This window comes from Cariama cristata, unplaced genomic scaffold (assembly GCF_000690535.1).
Source record: "Cariama cristata isolate BGI_N322 unplaced genomic scaffold, ASM69053v1 scaffold751, whole genome shotgun sequence".
Taxonomy (NCBI): Eukaryota; Metazoa; Chordata; class Aves; order Cariamiformes; family Cariamidae; genus Cariama; species Cariama cristata.
Window position 1 is genome coordinate 45,853 of NW_009599595.1, and position 25,861 is coordinate 71,713.

The following is a 25,861-nucleotide window of genomic DNA, read 5'->3' on the forward strand; positions in this document are numbered from 1 at the left end:
CTGCAATAAATTTCTAGAGAAGCTATTATTACTTACTCCTAGATTCAAGTTTATACTAAGAAAAACACAAGAGTAAGGTAGGTTAAAACATTAAGTCCAACATTACCAGACTTCTCTTTAAGCAATACGTGTTTTTTACTTAACATTAACCATCCTTCCCTGAGGAAAGAAAAGCAACTGTACTTAATCTCATTCACAGATAATTCAAACCCATTAAAATAATGGAAACTTTATTTGCATGAAAAACTTGTTTACAATCATTAATAAATGAAGAATGAACCATTTGCATTTTCCTATTTCATGACACTTATGAAAAATGTATTAAATAAATATTTGTGAACAGATTAAGGTAAGGCAAAATTTAAGATAAAGCCCCTATCCATTGTTCACAATTTCTGAACATGGCTCACGCTGCAAATGAGTGAAAAAATTCACTGAAGAACTTTAAGTTTAGCCAGTTGTTACATGGGTAATTGAATCATGTCCTCAATCCAAAAACCCAATAGTAAGTAGTTTTGTGCTCAACCATATACTGTAACTTTAAAAGGGTCGATCTATTCAGAGCAAAACTATTTACAGTTAATACTTTTGATAGAAGCACTTTGTTAGTATTGTGCAATACGTTTATAAAAAATGGCTTCAACTTCCATTTATCAACCATTTGTAAAGTGCTACTATCCATTCCAATGCTGCATTCTAACCCCCGTGTAACAATGCCACCAGCATCCCATGGGTTTGGAAGGGCTTAAGAGTGAGGACAGGCCAGCAGACACATCACCAATGTCACAAACCTACTGGTAAACACGCACATGTATGTAACTGTAACCCCACGGTGTTTGATCTGTACTCTTTCAAAAACCACCACCTACTCCCTTTGGTCTTTTCAAAGGTCTGCACTGCAACATCCTAAACACTGTTACACAATGGAAAAAAACTGGAATTGCAGTGTAGCATGAGTTGAGTACAGAGTCACTTTAAAGTAGCATGCTTTTGTTTTAGTAAGAGGCCAGATCAAAGCGGTGGGTTTTGTCCCTCAGTATCCATCTCACTGTTACTAGGCGGTGGATGAATAGGCAGACTATCCAGCTCATCTACTTGGGGGGTAGGGTGCATTACCACAAGCTGGTCTTGGGGTATATCTGCTGCTGCTGCCGCTAAATTTGTAATAGATTTGCTTTTGACGCACTGAAAGTCAACATGCCGGCTCTTTCCTTCCTCCTTCTCCCACGACATCCGAATAAATGGTCTTTGGACATAGTTGTAAATCACCTCCGGCCTTCCGCCCGGTCGCTTTTTCACTTTCTCTTTGTATGTCGGGTAACCTAAGAAACAGAGTACAGCAGAAGGTAACGCTTCCTGTACTGTTTAGTTCAGGGTTTTCTTTTACAAAAAGGCAGTGTTTGGAAGCACCATGAAGATCAGCAGTTGTCACCAGCAACATCCTGAATGGAAACAGATGCTGTCACGTTGTTCTTAATGTTATCTATGCAAGGAGAACACACTGCAGTTTAACTACCAACCAAATTGTAAGGGAAGAGGCTACAGTGCTACTGATAACGAATGAATCTATTGCCACCACACAGCTCTTCCAAACTTCACGGGCAAAGCTAGTTGCTCCTTCCTTGAGTCAAAAGCAGACAGCTTTTTCTAAAACACTACGACCTGGAAAGCAGGAAATGAGATCTCAAAAGTAGAGAACAGTGTTGCTGTGATCTGTGGTTTATGTTCCCAAGTGGAATCCTAGGGCCTTCCTCCCAGTTCCCCCAAATGATGGAAAGACATCCTTTTGGCCCAATTATCAGTTCTGGTTACGCTGTGTTTGAGTCATCTCTCCCCTCTACCTAAGCAATAATATTCATTACTAGAAAGTTACAGGGCACTAGCATTAAAGTTTAGTCAAACAGTTGTTCTTTGTCTAAAACAAGAAATGCCAGCAGAAGTAGTCTGGTATTAGCCAGTATTACAGACAAAACAAGTTCTTGTTTAGCTGAATGGCATGTCAGTCTGAAGGCTTGCATCTTGTTCAGTTGAACTATTTACTGATTTTAGAGATCACAAGCAGTTAAAAGCATTTGCTTTTGACTGGCAAATGACAAACGTAACTATGACAACTTGGTGAGTGAATGATACAAATTCTGCAAATTATAAAGGCTGGATTTTTAAATATTTGGGTCAACAATCAGAAGGAAAATGAAAGGCAAAGAAACCCAGTTGTTACATTCATGATAACAATCTAAGACTGCTTAATGTAGTTGTCTTTTGGAAAGCCAGAGCTGAGATTTTACAGATCAGCCTCCTAACTTACAAGATGTTTATTTCAGATTAGTATTCTTTGCCCTTCAATGATCCATTTGATAGTTTTGTATTTCCTGAAAGAAAATCTTTACCTGCCACTTAACATGAAATTTTTTGTTTCAAGCCCTGAAAAGGACATCAGACCAAAACCAGAATACACAAAGCTGTAGAAATACATCACTATTTCAACTGAAGTACATAGAAGATTTCGTGTGAAAACTAAAGGGGAAACGGCATGAGATGCAAGTTGTAAGTCAGCAGAAATCACCAAGTTACTCTGCAAACAGTCCAGCAGCTAGATACATCTTGTAGACCAGTCATGAGCCTGTAACTGGGTTTTCTAGCTGGACCAGTTGTTTATTGGGTAGCACCTCCCTCTGGCCTTTTTATCATCTAACCTCAATATGAAAGACAATATCAACTCTTATTTTTGAAACTGCAGAGACGATCATGAAGCTGAGAAGTGCAGCAGACCTTCTTCCCCAAAGAGTTCGTGTGCAAGCAATGCTTCTCTTACCTTCAATGCCCAGTCGGATCTTCTTGAGCCCCCTTTCCTTCAGAACTGATTTGGCCACATCTCGATTTTCAATGTATTTGAAGAATCTGTACAACTTCGTGCTGTAAATAACTAAAAATATATTTTAATGAGAAACACCGTATTCAAAGATTGAACTTCTAGTCTTAAAACACAAAATTTATCTTTTTCACTGATTTGTTTTACTCTAGTATTTTGATTTCAGAACAATTGCTGAAGGCACTCTGAAATGGGTTGGTTGCACATGTCTTCTCCCCAACAATTTAGTCTAGTTTATACACTTAGGGTTAAGAGGACAATTCAGAGAGCAAACAACATTATATACTCCCAACCCCACCTCCACAAAAAAGCCATCTCAGTTTCTTTCCCTTTTTGATGCAAATCCTGCAAGCATTAAAAGAATCTTTCCATTCTACTTGCCGTTATGTAAGAGAGATCTACAAATCAGTTTCAGAAAACCCAGACTTGTGAAGGAGAACAAGAGGGACACCTTGGAAATTTAGATTATAGCACCATAAAAAAAAAAAAAAAAAGGACTGGGGTCATCAATCCCATGCAGCTGCAGAGATCCAAATACACTGTTATACTTTTCATGAACCATAGAAGGTAAGCATGTGCCTAACTAATTACTTAGGGTAGCAGGTATTTTTAATTGGCATCTTTGAGAGAGAATGATCCTAGAAACCTCAGCCAACTGTGCTACTACATCAGAACAGCCACATTTGATCTATAGTCACATTGAGCCTTCCTTCTTTAGGAAGGGCTGCAGGTTTGCATCCTCCAAAAATGTAAAGGATTTTTTTTTTGGTCGTGGTGCTGGTGTTTTTGTTTTTTTTTTTATTTAAAATAACAAACAAGCAAAACAGTAATACTTTGAAGAGACTTCTAAGAAGATTTTATACTACTGGAGTACAAAGAGTATCTCAAGCTCCCACCTGCCTCACAAACCCCTGAATTTCAAGTTTTCACGCTGAAGGAACATTTTCAGCTACGAGGACAGCACTGATGCAGGGAAGGGCACTCCATTCACAGCTGCTTTAACTCATCTATACACAAACTGTTATACTTCCAAAATACTAACAGACACTTCCCCTACCACTCCCCAAAAAACTCTCTAGTTCTTCTCCCACAGTAAACATGACTTTTATCCATTTTACTCATCAAGGTCTTTCTGAAAAAGTATTTCCTTCCCCCTCATTGACTGACAATACCTTAATAATAAAAATTAACTTCTCTTTTTAATTAGATTTGAACATAATATGCAACATAAGCTTCTGTGAAGCAAAATATTAAGCAGAACTACTACAACTAAGGGTTTTTTGGTGAGGCATTAACGATGTTGTAAAGACTTTGCTAACAGCGCTTATGTACAAAAAAGTTAAATCGGCACATTTACTGCTACCTCTACCATAGCATGGCTTGGTGGAAACAATGAAAATAAACTTACTTTGTGAATACTCCTCTCCCATTTGTGGGGGATACTCTTCATCCCAGTCAACAACATCATCATCTGTCAGCACAACAATGTGGCACTCCCTCTCACCACTTTGGGCACTGGCTACCATTAATGGGAGAATCATTTCTTCTAGATAAAACTCGAATTGTTTGCGAGCACCATCATTTGACAATTCATGCATGAGAGCACCTGGAATGAAATTTTAAGCATAAGCACATTTGAAAGCTTGGTAAAAAAATGAAGGCATGAATAAGAAACACAGCAGTTCTGCTTATTTTGTAGTATTTACTGCAGACAGCTATAAAGACACTTAGTTTGTATAAAATCAGAACTTTTTCAAATGTTTACCAGAAGCCACACCAGAAGTTCAAACTAATAGGACTGTCCTGCAGGTATTAACATTACATTCAGTACACAGAGGAGTGACTTTGAGGAGATCTGTTTCATGTTTTACCACTGCTAAACATTTGATAATTGTATGTAGGACTCCTCTCCAGCTTCCTAAGAGAAACATTATTTAAGCCAGTTACTGACAAAGTAGAGCATGCAACCCACTTTTCATAAGCAGTAGCTTAAAAACAAAGCCTCTCAAAACCCTCACAGCATGAGCTGCCAAATCCTTCTGCTAAGGACAAAGTGCACCGAGACTGTGACTCAGCAGGTGACACACCGTGAGGTCACGGCACTGCCGGTGAAGGCACAGGTGCCCTGCGCAGATCTCACAGCTGGAATGCCACAGCTTGGCCCTACGCCGAGCTCTGTTCTGCACAAACACCATGAGACCATAGGAACCAAAGAACAAAGGAACAGGCCAGGTCATTTAAACATTGGCCAAAACTTTGGCTGTGTTCAGGGAAGGAACAACCTGGAGAGACACTACACACTGGGAACCACAAGGCACTCTAGGCCACCAGCAAAGCTGTGCTACTTTTGCTAGCAACATAGTTTATTTTCTTAAGCAAGGAGCTGAGTAAACTATCCTCCCTGTCCTCTGCAAAAACGATACCACTTAACGTTACTGTATCTGTGCTGCAAATGCACCAATAGAGTTTAAGTATTCCACAGAGCTGACCACAGCAGCAAAATATCTGAATATCAGATACTGAAATATGAGAAACATTATTTTTCAAAAGATGTACATCCATTGTCTTTGGGGTTTTATTACATAAGAGATAAAAAAGGATGGATTTTGCTCATGTAGCGTCAACCATGTTCCTTACATCAATAAAGGGTACAATTTGGAATTACACCCCCCCATATATTTGCTTAAGCTAGTCTGTATAACTCCAAGTATTTTAATAAATTCTGTACTTACTGAGATCTCTGCATTTAATAGTACTATACTCAAAAGAGATACAGAGATAGTCACATGCTTCTCTCAATTCAGGAATAGATATCCCATCGGGACAGCGTATCACTCCAGTCTTGTAGTAATCCTACAGTAATGAAACAAAAGAAACACAGTGCACTTCAACATTCACCAACACAAACATTTCATCATTTCATTTATGATGCTTTCTTCGCAAGCAAACCCCCTAAAATGTAAGAGCAACAGATGTTAAACTTTGTGAATTTTATGGTCCTCAAATTTATCAATTTTCTGAGCTGCTTTCAGAGCAGTGAGCTCTGGTTAAAATTGTTATTTGTGACAACTATTAATACTGATCATTTTGGTGCATTTATACTGTCTTTTATCTATACTCCACTCAGCTTTTGCTACTCCGATTCTGCTGACAAAGCAGTACAGCAGTCCTCTTTCTTTGTGCAGATATGAAATACATAAGGGGCCATTTGCTTCTCAGACTGAAGTTTGCTTTTCTCCTGATACCTGCAGGAAGTTAACTTCCAGTGTTCCGTTTCATCTAATTTCAGCACAAGCAGGGTTGAATATATCTGAACTAGGTGAACTAGACGCATAGGAGAAGGTGAACAAATTTCTGGCAGGTAGTGGTTTTTTTGGTTCATTTCATGTGTCCTTTCTCTCTCCCTGGCTGTCACATGCACATGTCTAGAAAACCTAGGGGTGTTTTCCTATCAAGCATTTTTTCCCCTCTAGAGAACAATACAGAACAATATTTATTCCATCCACAAAGTCCAGATATGCAAGTATGGCTAAATCAAAAAGTTATGCCTCTAATGCCACGAATACTCATAGTGCTTCTCCTAACACTACTTGCCCCTGAAAACTCACCAGAATAGCACGAAACACAGTAGAACCAATTCCCTCAGCAACTTCATACTCTCCTTTTTCATTAGGTCGTGTAAAATTATGTTCTCTGCCTGATCCAAACATCCTGCTCAAGAATAAAAGTAATTTAGTTAGAATTCCTTACTGTGTGGTTGTTTGGGTTTTTTTTAAATCTGAAAAGTGAAATGTCAAAAATTGTACTGAAATGACAAGGAAAAACCAGTCTATTCTATCTCGCATGGTCAGTTTGATTTATGTTTAGCAAGGCTACTTGAAAATAGAAAGCAGGGTAGTGCAACTCCGGAAAGTCTAGTTTTATTCTCCCATCTTAACTTGCCAATATCCTTTGATCAAAACAGAAGTTAGACCAGGTCATTTCCTGCCAGTGTCAAAGGTGGAGGGAATCCAAAACAAGTAGTCTTTGGCATTTGTGTGGTCATGTAGAACAGGTTTTGTTGTCGAATTGTCATTATTTAAAGATATTTGAGGTAGTTTAACAAACAGAACTTAAGTGTTCAAGTACACGTAACTCATCTCAATTTCATTCAAAAGATTTAATTAATTCAAAAGTTAAAATAACATACTGGTAGAAGATACCCATACCTAAGGGTAGCATGCACAGCGTATTTCTCCCCCATAGGATGCAGGGAAAGTTAGACTAAGGAGAAAACTACAAGTCCCAAACAGTATCTGACTTTTTAAAACACAGCTCTAATACAGAATTACACTCTATGCTTACAAAAAGTATTGCCATCTACTCTTTACTTACAAATGTACCCCAATGGCAAAGCTTTGCTTTCATACACAGAACGATAAAAATAAAGCGAGCTAGTGTATTGCGTGCATTTATAATGGAGAACAAGATAACTTTTTTCACTTAATGATTCGACATGTGTTCTGAGCACTCTTCAAGACAAGAAATAATATTTAGGAAAAAGGCAGCCTAACAGGATATAGGCTTAAGGCAAATAATGCACTCTTATTATAGTCACTTCTACCTCCCAGAACATACTAGCTAAGCTGTTCCTGTTTAGTGTCCTGTGAACTGACATTGGGGGAAAGTGGGTTTATAAATAACTTGCGTTTTAGAGCAGTATTTCCGTACCTTTATTAACCTACTTTTGAATTAGAAGATAAAATAAGCTTGTTCCTTGAACCAATCCCAAAGGGAAAATAACTCAGCAACACACACACACAAAAAAAATCTAGTGCATTACCCAGCAGCACTCTACTCTGAGGCAGGGCACAGACAAGGAAACTATTTGATCGTGTAACTTCACACTGATACACTCCCAGTTCATTAGTCTAGGTATTTACATGCATACACGTATCGCACATATACAAATGCCCTACATCAATGATTTAATTCTGTTAATTATTACTTCTATTCATTTCCCTTTACAGTTTACACAGAGAAGCACTTTCTGCTTTCTCTGTAACTCTCCCCCAATTTTTCACAAAACAGGGAATCAAGGTACTATTTATCCCACACAGTGGTGATCTAAACAAAGCAGAAATTGTTTAATCATATTTATTACCTGTACCTTGGCAAATAGCTTTATACATATATGTATTTTTACTATATCCTTATAGGCTGAGAAACAGCCACATTTTAATGAAAAAGCCAAATCCACCCAAAGTGACAGACATAAATCTTCATTTATTTCTTGCCGCAAGTTTGTAAGTGATGCTCTCTACGTTTGGACAATGCAAAACCAGTCAGTATTTGAGCAAATAAAGTATAGGATCTTTTCCCACCAAGTAAACATGTTAAATATGTTGCTCATTGCAGTTTCTACAGAAAATATTATGCACATATTGTGGACTTTCATTCAACTATTGACCATTTTGAGTGTTAAGTCTCTTTGCTGAGAGGCTCTGACCTGTTATATTGACTATCTATTTGACATTCTCCTGTCCAAAAAGCACTCCAGAAGATAAACATGCGGAGCTTGAGTGCTGCCAGGGTAGGCCTATTAAGCAAAATAAATTCCTTCAAGGTTTTCCTCCTTTCTATTTTGAAAGAGACTATCTATACTCACTACTTTGTTTTGTGAAGCAACTAGCTTTAAAAACAGATATGAAATGAGGCAGACTGAATACAGAAGCAATGCCCAACAAGATAGGAGGAAGTGAGTATATCATGAATGTTAATTTACTTATGAACTTGTCTCTAGGTAATAGATACCTATTGGCATCTCTGCCAAATATAGAGGACAACTTACATCTGATTTTTACTTAAGATCTTCGCAAACTGGTAATATTAAACGTTAGCAGGTCAGCTGTAGCAATACAAGTTCAATAGCTATTTAAACAGTTTTAATATCTACAAAGCATTTATTTCTCTCTTCTACAGTTAGAGATTGAGGAAAAAAAAGGATACAAACCTGCCCAACATTGTATTGGGTTGTGCAGTAAAGATAGAAGGATCTACAACAAATCTGGTGTTATCCACTATGAGTGTTACTCGTTCAGAAGTTCTTACATTCCGAGCTCCCTCTTTTCCATTTTCATATACAAATACCATTTCCCCACCAGCCTTGCAGCTCCCATCTGAACTTGACTGGCTACTGTTTCTGCTGCTGTTCCCCATGCTAACGGAACCATTAGGGGAAGTCTTCTGAGGACGAGGGCTGCTTGGTCGAGATGAACTGTGATCCTTTTCTCGATCTTAAGTGGGGATGAGGTAGAAGGAGAAAAAACAGGAAATGAAGTTATAGATTTACACGAGCTTTATGCAGTTTCTGTCTTTCCAGGCACAAAACACGGCAACTTGATAAGTTAAGTACAAATTATTTCAATTAAATTTATTCTAGTTAAAGAAACCTTCAAAAAGAACCATACATATATATAAAAAAGATCCTGAAGTTTCTACCACTTAAGACAAAGCCACCTCATCTCCCCAAAACCTTTACAAGAAAAATTCAGGACTCTAGTACTGAAAAAACAAGTCAACGTAATATAGAAGCTATGCATCACAGTTGGTGTTTAGTGTTGCAGTTCAAAGAAACAAATCAAGTTTTGTCATTTAAAGTGTTTCCTATATTTCTAAATACCTAAACGCTACCAAGTAAAGAGGAAGTATTTAGTCAATTATCTTCTTAGAAAAATTAAGATTGTTCTTGCAATTTAAACTAAATAAGAGCATCATGTAGGAGTATGTGCTGCAGACTGAAGAAAAAATTACGACCTATCAACAAAGGGTACTCCCAGCCCAGGGCACATGTAAGAAACCTGTATGTTGTGTCATCAACAAATAATGCTTTTTATTGTATTCTTCTACCGAAATAGTAATTAAGTCTAAGAATTTTAATCCTGAAATACTACAAATCGGAACACACCAGAATGATACTGTCTTGTTGGTGAAGTAACATTCCTGATGCATGGAGTGAGCTGAGATTCTGCTCTTTCATGGGATGAGTCACGAGATCTGTCACTTGATCTGCGTCTGTCCCTTGATCTCTCATGTCCACCACTTGCACCATGGAGGCTCATTTTTGTGTAGTCTATTCCTTTAGCAATACGAGATGAGGTGCTGAAAATAGAAATAAGAGAAACGTTCAGCAGTTCAAAATTTCGGAAACATTATACGTTTACATTTTAAAGGCATCCACATTCCATGTGCAAGTTTTGAAGATTATCTACCTCCATTTTCTTTGTTGTACTCATGTGTATATTTACAAACATGAACAATGGTTTGGAACATTAAGTAGCCAGCAAGAATTACCTGTTTATTGCTGTGTGATCTACAGAGGCACTGCCTGATCAGCTGAGCCTGCCTGTGAACCTGTATTCACAGAAATCCCTTCCAGAACAGGTAAGTCAAATTCAACTGAGCATTTTATTTTGATTCTTACTGTTAAGTTAAATGTTCTAATCAAACCATGAAATTAAAGGTTAGAGGTAATTTTTTCCAATGAAACCTGATTTGGAAAACCCTTCTCAGAGCACAGGCTTTTAGTACTGACTTCGTTTTTTTTGCAACTTGCCCTTTACAAGGTGGTCAGCCTTAAACTCGTTAATACATCAAGACACACCAGTCAATGGTTTATTTCTGCACATTCTTTTTTAAATTTTCAGTTACTCTTAGAAGTAACAATTGTAAGCCACCACAACCTGGACAGCAAACATATGAACTGTATTATTAAAGCCAAGAGCTACAGCACTGTCAGTAACAAGCAGGACATTTGTTCTAAACTACCAAATCTTAATGTAACAGTTTAAGATTTTGTTTAGACTGTGATTAAGTTATGTTACAGTCCTTAAATTAAGATTCTGATTACATTTTGCAATTAACTATTAAACCTACCAACAAAGCCAGTCACTTTCAAGATCCAGTACTCTCAGAAACTATCTAAAAATTCAGTATCAACTTGCAACAGCTATTGTTGAATTTTACCAAAAATATTTACATTTTTTATTGGTACCTTTATTTAAAATAAAAATTTTCCTATCAGGACAGCACAGACATATCTGTGTCCTTGCACTCCCCTGGAATTCCTAAATCAGTTCCTCTGCTATTTGCCTTTCAAGTGTGGGCATGACAACATTCCTTATTTACGGGTTTAACCGAAGAACTTTCCAAAAGCCTCAGGTACTGAATAACCGAGCCAGACATCTGCACAGCTGCAAGGTCTGACACAGAAGGGTCGTAATTTCCCACAGGAGCCTCAATGCCCTACTTGCTCGCAGCCTGCAAATCCCACAACTTTCACTAAGAGACCTTAAATATGACTGCTAGGAATGCTGTAGGATTCAAGAACACAAAGAGGTAAGAATAATGACCTAGCCAAGAAAAGCACAACAAATTTTAAAAGTGTGAACTGTACAAGCAAGTTCAGCAGAATGTCCTTTTTTTTAAGTTGCTTAGAAGCAATGACAAAAACCCAACCAACCAACAAAAAACCCCCCAAAACCCCAACCTAAGACTACTCAAAAAAGCAAGTATCTAGCAGGACATGTTTCAGCTTCAGGTTTCAGTGATGGATAACAAAAGGAGCTTAAATCAGAACAAAAAGGCTATATTAGAGCTCATGCAGTTTACACTGGCACAAAATGAGTATTAGCACTACACAAAGAATAAGAAATATACCTCTCAGCTTAGGAACACAGGCTTCTCCCCATCCCATTTGAATGAGGGAGGATCTCATATCCGATAAAGCAGAAGTTTGGTGCAGAGAGAATCTACTGCAATACTGTTTCCTGCCAAGCTTAAAATATGCTGCAATAAGACATGCATCTTTAGGATGTGAAGTCAGCCAAAGGTCTATTGAATAAGGTAAAAAAATCCTGCAAGCCCTGCTTATGGCTGGAAATGCTCAGATTTACAGTCCAAGAATAAAGGTGATCCAACCACTTTCATTAAAAGGAAACAGAATCTTCCTCAGGACTTCCAATACAGTTCTGAACATATTAAGATATATAGCATTCCAGCATGGCTAACATGTCTCCTTACTTGTTTTACTTCTCTACTAAAGAAAGGTAAATTCTGTATTATGAAAGTGAAATGTGCAAAAGTTTGCAGGAGTGAGATCTGCAAACCTCCCTTTCAAGAACATCAACAATTCAGGAAAACCTTTGCACCTTTTCTTCCATACATATATATATTCATACAAAACATAAACATTTTAATAGGTACAAAATATGCCCACAAATTATCAGAAATGTGGATTACAGCCTATAATTAAAATTTAACTTGAAACCAAAGTGTGAAGTCTGACCTCCGTTTACACATGATGATATTTTCATTACTACTACAGCTAAACTTACAAAGAAATGGTCAATTTAAAAAAAAAAAAAGAAAAATAACATCTGTATCTCATCTGTGCATTTATATTTGTGCATCATGGTATAACCAACTATCCCACAAAGGGTGTGGGTGGGTGGGTGGGTGGTTGTGTATTTGGAGTACTCAAACACATACATAGCAAAGTCCTGTGACAAAACGTCTCAGCAAATCCTGATAAAGCCCCATGTGATCAGGCCTTTGTTAAAGCAGCGCTTTGATCCTAGCCCTGATAATATTTCTAATCATGCTGTGAGAAACCAGAGTTTTGCAGGTGCCACATTTTATAGTATCAAAATGTATGACTCACTATTTCCCAACAGCTAAAGTGCTTTAGTTGCTTTAAATAAGGGAAACACACTAGAAAATGAAACTGAACCACCGTAAGGATATGCAGGCTTATCATGCATTTTGGCAGAGCAGACATGAATTACCCTTTAACAGAGAAGGCAATTAAAATGTGATTCTTAATCCAGAAAACCATCTAAAGCCACATTACCCTCTAAGCGGTGATTCAGAGTTCACATTGAAGTAGGGCAAACCCTAGTTAATAATCTCTTTGCAGGAGTTGAGAAAAAAACAGGTGCTACAGGAAGTATCGCTGACTCAGCTGGCATCATGCTTCCTTCTTAGTCACGTCTGACTAAAGGACCAAACGCGCTGGGCAGGACTGTTTCAGCTATACCTTCCCAGTATTGGAACTGGGGCTACTTCTGCCTTGGTATGTACAGTCAGCAAGCCTGGGAGGAGAGGGGCAGCGGGCGCAGATTAACGTGCCTCTGCTGCCAGCCGCGTCCATCCCTTCGGAGCCTGGACACACGAGCCATCAATTCAGCGTGCCGCACTACGAAAGAGGCAGAGGCTGCGAGCTGGAGGAGGACAGGATCCTTAAGTATGAAATCAATTCTTTGTGAAACAGATAGATCAGTAAATAATTTCAAAGAGCTGTTCAAATTGCAGCTGGTCACATCATTCATTTACTTGCTAGTATGTTGTACTTTCCTCCCTCTAATGTACAGATTAATGCTAACTGTGAGATTGGCACATTATCTATTAGCCAAAAGATGCAAGATACAAGCCAAAATTGCAAGATTTCTGAGAATTCAAGCAGTTCGGCTTGAGACAGCACCATCTGAATCATGAATCTTCACTCATCTTAATAACAGCCATCTAAAATGTCAATCTTAAATCTCATCACTGTTGAGTCACAGTACACACACAAAAAAAAGTATTTCTTTGATCAGTTGTATATATGCCTGACAAAATCTAAAGTTCCATTTGTTCGACAGCATGTGTACTCAGATAAACACTACCACTGAAATACAACTTTGCTCTACAGTAAACAGAACAACTAAAACGAGTTTAAATCTGAACAAAGAAGATAAAGAGGTGGAACCTAGCAAGTCAGAAAAGACAGTCACTGCCTTTACCCTGCAACATTTGACTAGGAAAACTGTCACTGAGCTACTCTATCAGTTAGTCTGAAAAAAGATCTACATCTGTGGCCAGTACATATGAAAGAAGATTTGTGGCTTATATTTTCCTGTAAAGAGGCTTTAGAAGAATTTACAAGTGTTCAAAAAAAGGAAGACATCACAAATACCAAATAATTTTGATTTGATAGAAGGACTTGTTAAGTATCATTTTTTCCCGTCTAACAAAGTCATTGGGGACAGGAGGTAATTTCTGCAGGGAAATGCAAAATCCCGTCGCTCCATACCAGCAACATGCAGAACTTTAACTACAAACCTGCGCCCAGTGATGCAGGCAAGCCAAACTGGCATTCACTGGGCAGTTCCACAGTTGTGTCAACGCAGTTACCTACCTACACCAATGGAAAAGTGACTGACAAAAGCTGAGCTGCCCCATTTGCAAGAACAGGCAAACTGTTAGGAAGTATTGTGGTTCACAGAAGTATTATGCAGACCAGATAAAACACCAGTACTTCTCAAACAGCAGTGAACTGCTGATAATTAAAAGTGCCAGGAAGCCACTGGTCTCATGTGGCGCCTGGCTGCCATAATATATTAATCTGTAATTTCAGCCTACAACAGTCAATGGTGCTCTGCACAGTGCATTACTTTAAGCCTCCAAGAAAGTCATTATAGTTTCAGATCTCTATCTCACTCTGAAAAGGAAGTATTTGCAATGTCAACTTTCAATTAATTTCCCAGCCAATGACCACCAGCTGCACACTGTGCTGTGGAAGCACACCAGCAGCCTATAAGCAAAATTTTCTCCTGTGTGCTTAATAACATACTGCATTTAATTTAAAATTGTAAGAGAGAGGAAAAAAAAACCACCACAACATTTTAAACCCACAGCCTCATTTCCTCATTCACTAAAGCTGGAAAAAGCCCCATATAGGTAGACCATCTAGCACCCTAAAGTTTATAAAGGAAAGGTAAGAGCCTTCCTTTATCAGTTACTTTCCTATAAGGGGAAAAAACAAACAAAAAAACCCCACAACTAACCGACCCTCTGAATATTGGTATATTTAGACAATTTTCACAAATTCAATATACAGTTTTTCCCGGCTCCAAAGGAACATTGGGACACTAGCACTGCACCCAATCAAGAACTTTAAATCAGTGATAGAATCTGGTTTCCCTCTCAGTCAGGGATCAAGGAAGCTCTGCATTTATAAAGGGAAGAGGCATTTTCTTTAAAAGCAGCTGCCTCACAAAGAAAACCAAATAAGCTTAAGGCTTTATTTAAGCAAACCTATTTAATATGCTGTAAAGGAGGAAAAAGAGTACCATCAAAATGGCACACTTGTCATACTGGTATGCTTCCTATTTTTGCAGTAAGGGAATAAGAGCTGTTTCTTAAAAACATAAATGCTCTTCAATTTAATGATGCTTTGGAGTCATCTGTGGAAAGAGAGTTTCAGTTTGTCTTTATACATAACAACATATTGCTCTGAATATATTACTAATGATTAAAAGAAGTCATTAAACTGAATTAATTCTACTGCCAAAACAATTAGCATGTATTCCAATACAAAAACTTCATGTGCCTCCTACTGAATATCGCCAATAAACATACTTGTTTTCTAAAACTGGCTCTTGTCTACACAGATTTATGGTGCTAAACCAATATACTTATTACCCCCACAAAACCACCCTAAAACATTATCTAAATGAAAAGGTTGCAGCAATGGAATATTAACCAAGATTTTTAGCCTTTTTTTCCTCCCTTCATCTTTTAAAACTTATATAACTAACTCTTCTTAAAATATAAACTTAGATCCAATTCTTTCCTAGGATGATTCACATAATCAGCACTTGTAGAATAGGGATATAGAGCTTTATCTATACACTAAGTTACAGACACAATGCTATAAGGCTTTAGAAGAAATCTGTTCTGCTCATATTGCTAGGACTTACACAATGACAATGCTTATGCCCCTCTTCCTCCCCCTGAAGTCTGTTCTTTGTCAGCAGACATTTCAATTGACCAGTGCACACAAAGGACAGCACTTTGCTTCATTCTTCTCCCGAATAATGCCCACAGATTATTCCTGTTAACAGATACGCACCTTCCTCTTGTATCTATCAGGGAGGAAACACAAAAGCACGGAAACAATTTTGAAATCAGAGCACAAAGGAATTCTGTTCCTTCCAAGAAAGCAGCTTTGAAAGCCAGATCAGCATCCTTTGGCATTACTTGTTAAGTTCAGCATATTTGATATTTCCATCATTTCTTCAGTAGTTCACTGCACCATCAGCGAGCCTTACTTTCTCCTCCATCATCTTCCCCTCAAGGATAAGAGATTGTAGCTATACAGTCCATTAAGTGTTCAAAGACACAACCCCCTCTAGATATTAATTCAATTCAATTTCTCACAGTCACTGACTCAGCCATGCGTAGTGCAATACTGACGTCTGACCTCACAGCCTCCTGTGAGCTGAATTCATACTTGCCGTTCCCCCATCTCTAAGCAGCCATTGGGTACCGGGATTGACAGGCAGGGTGGGGAGCGTGCGGGAGGAGAGCTGCTCGGTACCGTGCCAAGTACCATCTGCCAAGCTATTTCTAGTCCTGCCAGCTTGTTGGGTTTCAGCACACAAACACCACATCTGAAAAGGTTATTGCTAACTTTCTCTTGTCACATCCCTCATTTGTGTTCGTGATCATTCAAGATAGACAAATCCATGCAAGTTTCAGGGGACGGTTAATTTGTTCCTGTAAAGTCTGCCTGGATTAATATTTAAAATGAATTCACCTTTCACTGAGTTCGTGGGCAGGTACAGCAATAGGCTTCTCAGAACAAGGCAGCACAGCCTCCATTTTTTTAACTACAACATCCCTTTCCCAGCAAGTCCAAGCCAGGAAAAATGTACTATGCTTTGTGACAATCTAAAAATTAGTACATAATTATACTAATCAGTATGTTTACTGATCAGAAATCAGCTCACCAAGTCCTGATGTAGTGCATCTTCACATTAATAGGTCATCAAATGCTTGACAACAACTCAAGCTCACCAACCACAAAAAGCAACAAAACAAAATAATACACGTGTCAGGATAAAATCTTCTAAAGGTTTTTTCTTTGGGGAGGATAAGTAAGCATTATGCTATAGCTTTTTTTAAATTATTCTCTTTAGAATGCCTGTAGGCTGTTTTAAGGAGCCACAATACACTGGAGGAACAGTCTAAAAGTCTTACAATAAATAAAAATCAAGATGTCATAAGCGGTAGAGTGGGAATTAAAATATGATGAAAGCTGAAGGAATAAGGGAAATTGTTTAGCAAAAAACTGCTGTTATAAAGAGGAAGTCAGTAAGAAAAATAAGAGACTTGTGATTAGAAAGGTAAAAGAGCACCGGCATTCTAGACTGAAGAATCAGCTCTTTAGACACGGAAGGAAAATTTCTGCTCACACAAATTCAATTACCTGAGCCAGTGAATTTTCTCGTGTTTTTAGGCTCTTGTGAGGGTTCACACAACCACCTTCCCCATGCCCCAGGAGTAGAATAACCAGCACAGTCTTCTAAGCCTTTTCTTCCCTTCAAAATAAGCCATGGAAGACATGGCTATAATAAGCTGCACAGAAAGAATGCTGGAAAAACCTTCTTTCTCAGGCTTTTGCCTCCAATACAACAGTCCCCCAGCAGCAAGAAAAAAATGCAATTGGACCCAGGTTCTTTCAGCACTGGTTCTCTATAGCAGGCCTTTTCTCCATAGCAGAATTAGTATGTTTTGTTCTCCTTTACTCCTATTTCAGGTAGAAAGAACATGCCATGGATGTATTAGCTCCTGATTCCCACAAAACTACCCCTCAGGCCAGGACATGCATCCATCAAAATCATGTAGAAGCATGGTCCAGCAATCACTCTGAACTTGGGGCTCCACCCCCAGTAAGGAAGCCCTCAGAAAGAATTCCCTCTGTTTAATTTGGAGAGTGCTACAGGATCTTCCCTCAGCTCAACACAGCAACTCTGTGAAGACTTTCCTGCTCCAAAATTCTGGAAAAAGTATTCATGTAATTTTGGTCTTCAGTGGGCTCTCTCAACCATGAGTAATATATTTCTTAGAAATTTAGTTCCATTTCAGGAAGGAAACAACAAAAAAAAAATCTCATGAGTGTTCAGTTGCTGAAGGGATTTTTGAAGCAGCAAGGAATTAACCTTTACATAGGTATACATTCCCACCTTATGACTTCGGTCAAGCTACCCAAATACATGACCTCCATAAAAGAATATTGGTTGCCTTATTTATATACCAATTCCTACTCCATTTTCAAAATGGGATGTTATGTAAAAATCAAAGGTTAAGAAACTCAGAAGCATACTCTCCTCCTTGGAACTGGAAAGTACCTCCATCTATTAAAAACCAGCTTCAGAAGTTCAAATTCAAAAGAACTGGGTCCAAACACTTACTGGACTTGTATCTAGCCATTCTAGTTTTTACTCCCAGAGCAGAAAGGAGCAAACAGTAATGCACAAAAGAGTTGTCCATAAAAATTCTAGGGCATAATAGTTCTCAGCATAATTGCTTCACCTCTAAAGTGCCTTGTCTTAATTAAAAGTCGGAGTCTGGTAAGTTTTGCATGATGCCAAAGTCCACCACAAATAATATCTGATGATATTTGGAAAAGATCATTTGTGTGCTGGAGAAATTCAAGAGGATTTAGTGTGTACTTTTGCAGAGAAAGTCACTAAGTTTTCCCTCTCAGCAGTGTTTACAAGCTGCCATTGCAGAAATGAAGGATGTCAAAAAGAAGAAAAAAAAAACCAAACCACCACAACTGTTTAAGACCACTCACTATGCCTGAGATACCTTACAAAAGATTGTTAGACTGATGTTTTTGAAAGCCATCACTGAGTGCAGCCCATTTTTCTAGATTCCAAGAACATCTCTTCCCAGCTCATCTCATTTTCTTCTGAGGGTTTTATATCCCAATAAAATGTAGATGAAGAGATTTTGATCTACCAATACCAGGTTACAATTGAGAGTCCGCACATTTGCAGTTAACTTAAAGCAGACGATGCGCAGTAATTCATAGGCTATGACCTGAGCCCATGGCAAAAGTAGGCCTAACTATTTTCATGTTATACACTGTGTAGGTCTGCCCCATGCTATAAAATGTTCAACTGCAGAAATCCAATTTACATGAAGAGAAATAAAACCCATCCTGCAGTGGAAAGCAGATTATACATTCTCATTTCATTCCAAAGATGAGGAAAGGACCCTTCTGGGGGTGCTTCATGTACTTAACAAAATGCTGAGGCAAATGGCACTTCCATTCACAACCCATGAACGCATCCTCCCAGCATACAAAAATAGTATTAGGGAAAAAACTCTCAGTGTTCAGAATCTGCACAGTAACTTGTCATCTATGGAAATTTTTTTTTTTAAAGTTGAAGACTTTCAAATATTCAAGGGGTTCAAGAGTCATGAATGACAACAAAATCACAGCATATCTACATTTTGCTAATTAACGCAGTAGCACAGGCAAGACTTTGAATATAATACTATCTAAATAGAATGGACAAACAAGGAACTATCAAATGGGACTAAAATAGAAGCAGATATAGAAAATTAAATCCAGAACAAATCTTAAGGAAAAGGCAACTTTAAGCCACAGATTTTTCACCACAACTGCAGAGAAAGCACTTAGTACAACAGAATTAAAACAAAGTCTTCCAACAACAAAAACTACAGCACTATAGAGAAATTACATGAAAAGCTAATAACCAATGAAAAATTAAATAGTAAATACAGAACAGCAATACCTAATAATGAAACCACGAATACATTTACTTGAACCTTAGCCACCACTTAGTTAACATATGGCTCCTGAAAGTTTTCTTCCATCTTATTTGGATATTTAAATAAAAAGCATCTCAAAGATCTTTTGTAATAGCTTGGACAAACAAGACCGTATCATTAGTTAGAGTCAGCTTTAACACCATATAATTTCATTCTGTCAGGCTCTTGAGATTTACACCAGGGATCATGTGCATTATATTTCAGGTCCTTATTTTCTGAATCTTTCCCCTCTGAGTTTTCTGTTACATTGCACACCCCAGAACAAGAAAGAAAAAGGAGGAGAAAAAAATAACGGCACAACTTGCCAGACATTTCAAAAACTGGACACTCACCAAACTAGGCACAAAAAGACATAATGCTAACCAGTGTAACTATTTAATAAATATACCCCCTCAGTTTTGCCACGTCCTTTGCGTCAAACAGACGGCACAATGAAGGGAGCAGAGTCCCATGGCTATCCTTGCTGCCACATAAGCCTTACACACAGAAGGATGGTTCACAGTCCTAGATTAATTTTCTAGACTTATAGAAAACATATCTAAGCTATTTTAAGAATGTTAAGGCTGGAGGATTAAACACTCCAAAGCACCAAGTGACAAGCTAAGCATCTATCTTAAATCTCAACAAGGGAGTAATATTTATCAGAAAATTCTTATTTCACCATTACACTTTTCAAACCTGAAGTATTTTTTTCCTTATGATAATAAGGCATATTTTGAAAGTGCAAGACAAGTAAGACTGCAGTACTCAAACCTTTTAACAAAGCAGTTCTGTTCAAGTTATATCATTAAAACTTATGTCTCCAAAAGCATTTTTCCCCTCATACCACATTTTTCACACAGACTTTCACTTTTCTGGAGGAAAAGCACCAATTAAGGCAGAAATGATAGTAGTAAGTTTATATTCAGTCACACAAAATCCGATTATTTTGTTTAGACTTTTGAATAAAGTACACTATTTTCCAATAATTGGATTCTCTGAAGTAATCAAGTATCTCAAAGGAACAAAGTAACAAAATATTTCTCCTTAATTTAGTCCTTATTCTATTACAACCTCAAACTATTAGCTGGATTCTCCTTCTCAAAGATTTCCAAAACTGGTCTACATTATTGGAGGGGTGGGGAATCAGATGTTAGCTTGAATGCAATATCCCTACCACGCACATTAAAAGCTTCTATAAAACACTGGCTGTTCAGCATTTTATTGGAAACACAAATTGTGTTTTGCCAGAAATATGTCCAACTTAGCAGCAATTATTTTAGAGGCATAGATTTCATACCTTCTGATGCATGAACCCTGAATTCAGATCGTACGAAGTGATCAACAGCAGCCTTTCTGAAAGGCATAGGCCATAGACTTCCTTGAGTTAACTCCTACCTGCATCAAATAATCTTTTCAGAAAGCTGCACAGCTTTTTATTTAAACATTTCCCCAAAACAGATAATCCACAGCAGACCACACATGGTAAGACATGTGCACTGTTTCGCTGGACTGGATTTACCTAGCTTCAGCTTGCAGCTAGTACACTTTATTACACACTTGCCTACTGATTAAAGCTCATCATCATAATGCTGTTTCTGCAAGGATCTTTAGAGACTGATCAAGATGTCAGTATTTAACCTTTGAGTTTTAGCTGTCTCAAATGATATTAAATAACTTCTGTGTCTTCAGAGTCCCCTCTAATCCAAATCTTCCCTTAACTGCTGATACCAGGCTTCCAGTAACTTCACTATACATCCAACAGCTGCATTAGCCCTTTCAATCATATGATGTTACTGGAGACTTACGTTCAACAGACTACCCATTGAGAGACAGTGTTCTTTACAGTGCCAATACTACCAACGATCGTGAGTTGATGTCGTCTACAAAAATGGCCTACATTCTTTTTTCCTAAATGTTTAACTTTGTATTTAGTTATATGTAGAATGCATGGTTATTTGCACCCAGCTTATCAAACGACTCAGACCACACGCTATTAACAAGTCCTTTTCATTATTTAACACTCCCCATCATGGGTCATCTGCATGCATATCAGTGTTAGGTTTCATTCCAGATCAGCAGTCACAGGAAGTAGCATGGGATCAGATATGAACTACACAAACTGGACTCAGCAATGAATCACCCATTTACAATCACACTCCGAGAACTGACAGTGAACAGTCCTCAACTCACATACAATGCCCGATTATATCTATATTGTTCATTTGCTGATACTGTGCCACATTTTGATCCTAAATAGGAAGCACAGATCAACCACTCACAGACACCATCATCTTCATAAAAACATCAACTGTACAAAGCTATATTCCATAAGCCTGCACTGACCAGTAGCACCAGCCACCCTCTTCAGTTCTGCGTTAATTGTTCCATTAATTCTCATCACAGACAGGTCTATAATTATGTGGGTCTCCGTGAGCCTTTTAATTATTGGTACATTCTTTTTTCCTGCCCGCTTGGATGTCTCACAATTATCCAAGATTTAACGACAGGAAAATAACCTACAATATTAATTGCCCATAGAATACTTTGTGCAACACTTGAGTCCAGTTTATCTGCATCTATGCAACAAAAATGTGAATTAAGTTGCCGTTACTGAATGTGCTCCTTAGCTCTCTTCCTATCATCTTGCAAGTGGGAAAGCTTAAATCACGAAGAATTTTAGCTAGCTAACAGAGATGTTTTAGTTATATTTAGCAGTTCTAAAAGGGTAAAGTACTTGGAAGATACACACTTATTTGGATGCTTATATATATTTCCAGCAATGTGCTTCTTCACATTTGCTAGGCGACTAACTGCTTTGCTTAGCTCATTTTTGAACACTATATGCTGGAAAAACACTAATTAACTTCATAACATCTTCAAATCAAGAAGCATTTAAAAAAAAAACCAAACATTCTTTCAGTGAGGGATGCAGGTGACAGCAAGATCTGACACACAGCTTTACAAAGAAAGTGCTACAGAATGTAATACTTGCAGGCAAGCAACTATTAGTTGTCACCATGAACAACTTGCACATATTTGGAGTATGGTACTTAACAGAGAGTACCAACAACTAGAAAGTGATGAAGAGGAAGCAGCTCCTAGTAAGTACTCCAAAAAAATTCATATATTTAGTCACTCAATTGGCGTCTTGATACGCATACAGGACATTTTGGTTTTTTTAAAAAAAGACTAAAATCCCACCCATGGCAAAACAAACCTAAGCACAGATTAGGGAAGCTGACAAATCAGTTAGGTTAGAAAATACCTTTTAAAAAAATTAAGAAGCCTTCCTTTTAAGAAGAACTACAAAATTTATGACAGGACTTGCCACAACCAGATACAGTAGCCTTGAGAATGGACTTTTATTGTAGTTTTTGAGATGCAATAGATGGTACATAGCACCTACCTTGAATGTTTACAAAGTTTACGAGGTCTACTATGCAATTTCCGATCCCAATTCTCTGGATCACTGGAGTTACTGTCATAAGGATGAGGCCGTCCTGCCATTCCACTGCCAGCTTCCTCACACTACTGCTCTGAAAAGCACACATGCAGCACTCACAACCTACATTAAGAGAGTAGTGTTTACCTTTAAATAATGCCACACAAAAAAGACATGCAGAATTTAGTTTTGTTAGATTTTGGTTTTTTAAATGAAGTTTACAGAAAGTAGGATATACTGAAGCACAACTTCTAAATTGCATGACAATAATATACTATACATTTTGCTGATACCTGCACTAAAAAGGTTATTTTGTTACAAGAAGTATGGTTCTATAAATGTCGGCAGGCAACTTCAATTTTGCCACAATTTCACTGTGTCCAAACAGAAAAGTCACTGGTTATAAAACACAAGGCAAACACATCATATTTTTCTTTCAAATTTATAAAGTTAATTCAAAGAAAGATCTCAACTGTACAAAAGAGACCAACAGTTTTACAATTTGAATGGCTGCCCAAGAGAAAACAGAATTAAGATTAACAAACAGTTATATTTGAGTCCTTACTCCAAAATGGAATCAACAGCAATCCTTAGAAACACTCAATGTAACCTAGTTTCACTGACTTTTGCAGAAAAGTCACAAAAATTTGATAGAAAATAGACATTATAAGCCTACTCTTCCTCAACTGATCCCTTATTATGTTCAACTCCCACTAAAATTCACTCATGGATAAAACAATCTTGGACCGTCAATAAAGGTAGCCAATTTTAAATGACTGGTGTTCGAGTCATACCTATAAGTGACACTTGTGTCAAGAGACCTGTATAGTTCAGAATGACTTGGTTACAAAAACGAAAAAGTAGCCACAAGTGAACAGCTGATGATTGTACAGCATCTGGAAAAAAAAAAAATCGAATTACAGACAGATAAGCCCACTCAGTAATGGAAAGATAAGCCTACTACGTTTCTCTAAAATTTTAAGCTAAGTATTTCAGAAACATCATATCTCCACCCAACCCTCCTTTATTACATTTCTATTACATTCAATGAAACTTATCCTTTTTGGAAGTGAGTCCCAAAGGAATTGCAACTTCTTTAAAAGGTAGCTTCTCAAATAAAACGCCCCTCTAGTCTTGGAACACAGAAAAGCTCTTCTGACAAATTTAGATTCTCTTAGCTAAATTTAGACCCCAAAATTTTTTATTACAGGGGAATGGTAGAGAACAAGCTTCTTAAAAATGTCAGCTGCATATGAGTTTTTCCTTCATGTTCAGTTCTAACAAAGAAAACAGCGTTTATACCAAGTAAACAATCTTCACCACAGGGTAGGGGTTTTTTTCCTGTTACAGTTTCTATAATTAAACACATTTGGATTGGAAGACTCGTATGGGCAGGTGTCCATATACAGTCAGGAAAGGAAAAAATATTTTATTTAAAATCACAGGAAATACTCAAATTTCTCATGCCAAAAAAAAAAAGGCAAAAAGCCCCATTAAGCATTTCATTGTGTATTACCTGGAAACTCAGGTTATCAAAGCACGGTCAATGTGTGACGATATTACACATAGAAGGTTATACGATTGACACACATTTATCAGGTGTGTTTAGATGTTTAACAAGGAGAAACCTACAACCTATTTCAGAACAGAAAAAGTAGTATTATGGAGACAAGGGGAAGGAACGCTGGTTTATAAATCCAGACTTCAGCAGCAGTCATTCGGAACTTAGGTGAAATACGACGTACCATTTTCATACACAAGCAATAAAAAAAATAAAGATACCTTTTATTCTGAATTGAAACAAATTGTGTTCATTAGATTGAGTCACTTGAGCAAGATACACAGTGAGTCTTACTACTCATGGCAACAACACAGTTTAGAACAAAAAGCAAAGACTGGTTGTCTCCCAGCAGAACACCACAGCTCCCATTCTGCAACCACTCCCAGCTACTGACTACCGCAGGGTCCTGCTTCGACTCCTGTATTTGCTGGAGCACCTCAGTGAGGGGCTCATTCAGCACCATGCATTTCTTTTCAAGCTTTTCTTTGTTTCCGCAAATTCTCTCTTCCCTTTAAAATCATCTAAAAGACTTAGAAACACCTCACCCTCTCAGGTATGGACCAAAACCTGCCTTATCAGAATCAGGTTGTCATCCAGTAGCTAGTTCTTATTAATTTTATTGAAGTAAAACGTCAGTATTTGACTTCAGCTTTCACACTGGAAAGACATGTAAAAGCAGCTGGTTTTATGAGAATTGCATCTGAAAGGATAATTTAAAGTCACTTTAATCATAGAATCACAGAATGGTCTGTTTGGAAAGGACCTTAAAGATCATCCAGTTCCAAACCTCCTGCCATGGGCACCTTTCACCAGACCAGGTTGCTCAAAGCTCCATCCAACCTGGCCTTGAACACTTCCAGGGATGGGGCAGCCATAGCTTCACTGGGCAACCTGTGCCACTGCCTCCCCACCCTCACATCAAAGAATTTCTTCCATGTATCTAATCTAGATCTACCCTCTTCCTGTTTAAAGCCACTGCCCCTTGTCCTGTCACTACATGTCCTTGTAAAGAGTCCCTCCCCAGCTTTCTTGTAGGCCCCTGTTAGGTACTGAAAGGTCTCCCTGGAGCCTTCTCTTCTCCAGGCTAAACCACCCAAGTATTTGTGCATCTTCAGGTTCCTTAGATGGCCTTGAACTTGATCTTCTCCTACAGCGTATGGTTCTTCATTTCCCCAGGCCCCACCGTTGCCTTCTGCAACTTGGGCGGTGTGGCTGGAGGACTTGCTGGTGAAGACAAAGGCAAAAAAAAGTCACTGAGTACCTCAGCTTTCTCCATGTGACAGGTAACCAGGTCTGCCATTTCCCTCTGCAGAGGGCCCACATTTTCCCTACTCTTCCT

The 25,861-nt window shown here is 38.1% G+C and overlaps 1 protein-coding gene across 2 annotated transcripts; it reads right to left on the bottom strand.

Annotated features, from left to right (window-relative positions):
• Positions 1 to 196: 196 nt before the first annotated feature.
• Positions 197 to 23,084, bottom strand: BTBD10 (BTB (POZ) domain containing 10). 2 transcript variants are annotated; one of them, XM_009709716.1, is made up of 8 exons: positions 22,926 to 23,084; positions 9,816 to 10,009; positions 8,862 to 9,144; positions 6,478 to 6,580; positions 5,602 to 5,722; positions 4,278 to 4,475; positions 2,813 to 2,923; positions 197 to 1,322 (listed from the first exon to the last, which is right to left on the bottom strand). In XM_009709716.1, exons 1-8 carry the CDS (start codon positions 23,024 to 23,026, stop codon positions 1,012 to 1,014), a joined length of 1,422 nt encoding a protein of 473 aa, XP_009708018.1. In that variant the 5' UTR covers positions 23,027 to 23,084; the 3' UTR covers positions 197 to 1,011. The 2 variants fall into 2 exon arrangements, with proteins under 2 accessions (XP_009708018.1, XP_009708017.1); XM_009709715.1 differs by lacking the exon at positions 22,926 to 23,084 and adding an exon at positions 15,801 to 16,105.
• Positions 23,085 to 25,861: the final 2,777 nt, after the last annotated feature.

Bases quoted from the DNA above. Each gene is read 5' to 3' on its own strand.
- BTBD10 (XM_009709715.1), bottom strand. From the start codon at position 15,925: ATGCCAAAGGATGCTGATCTGGCTTTCAAAGCTGCTTTCTTGGAAGGA. The intron at 10,010-15,800 runs GTGCGTATCTGT...TTCTATTTTCAG, and splicing joins CTGATAGATACAAGAGGAAG to CACCTCATCTCGTATTGCTA. The intron at 1,323-2,812 runs GTAAGAGAAGCA...TCTGTTTCTTAG, and splicing joins GATCCGACTGGGCATTGAAG to GTTACCCGACATACAAAGAG.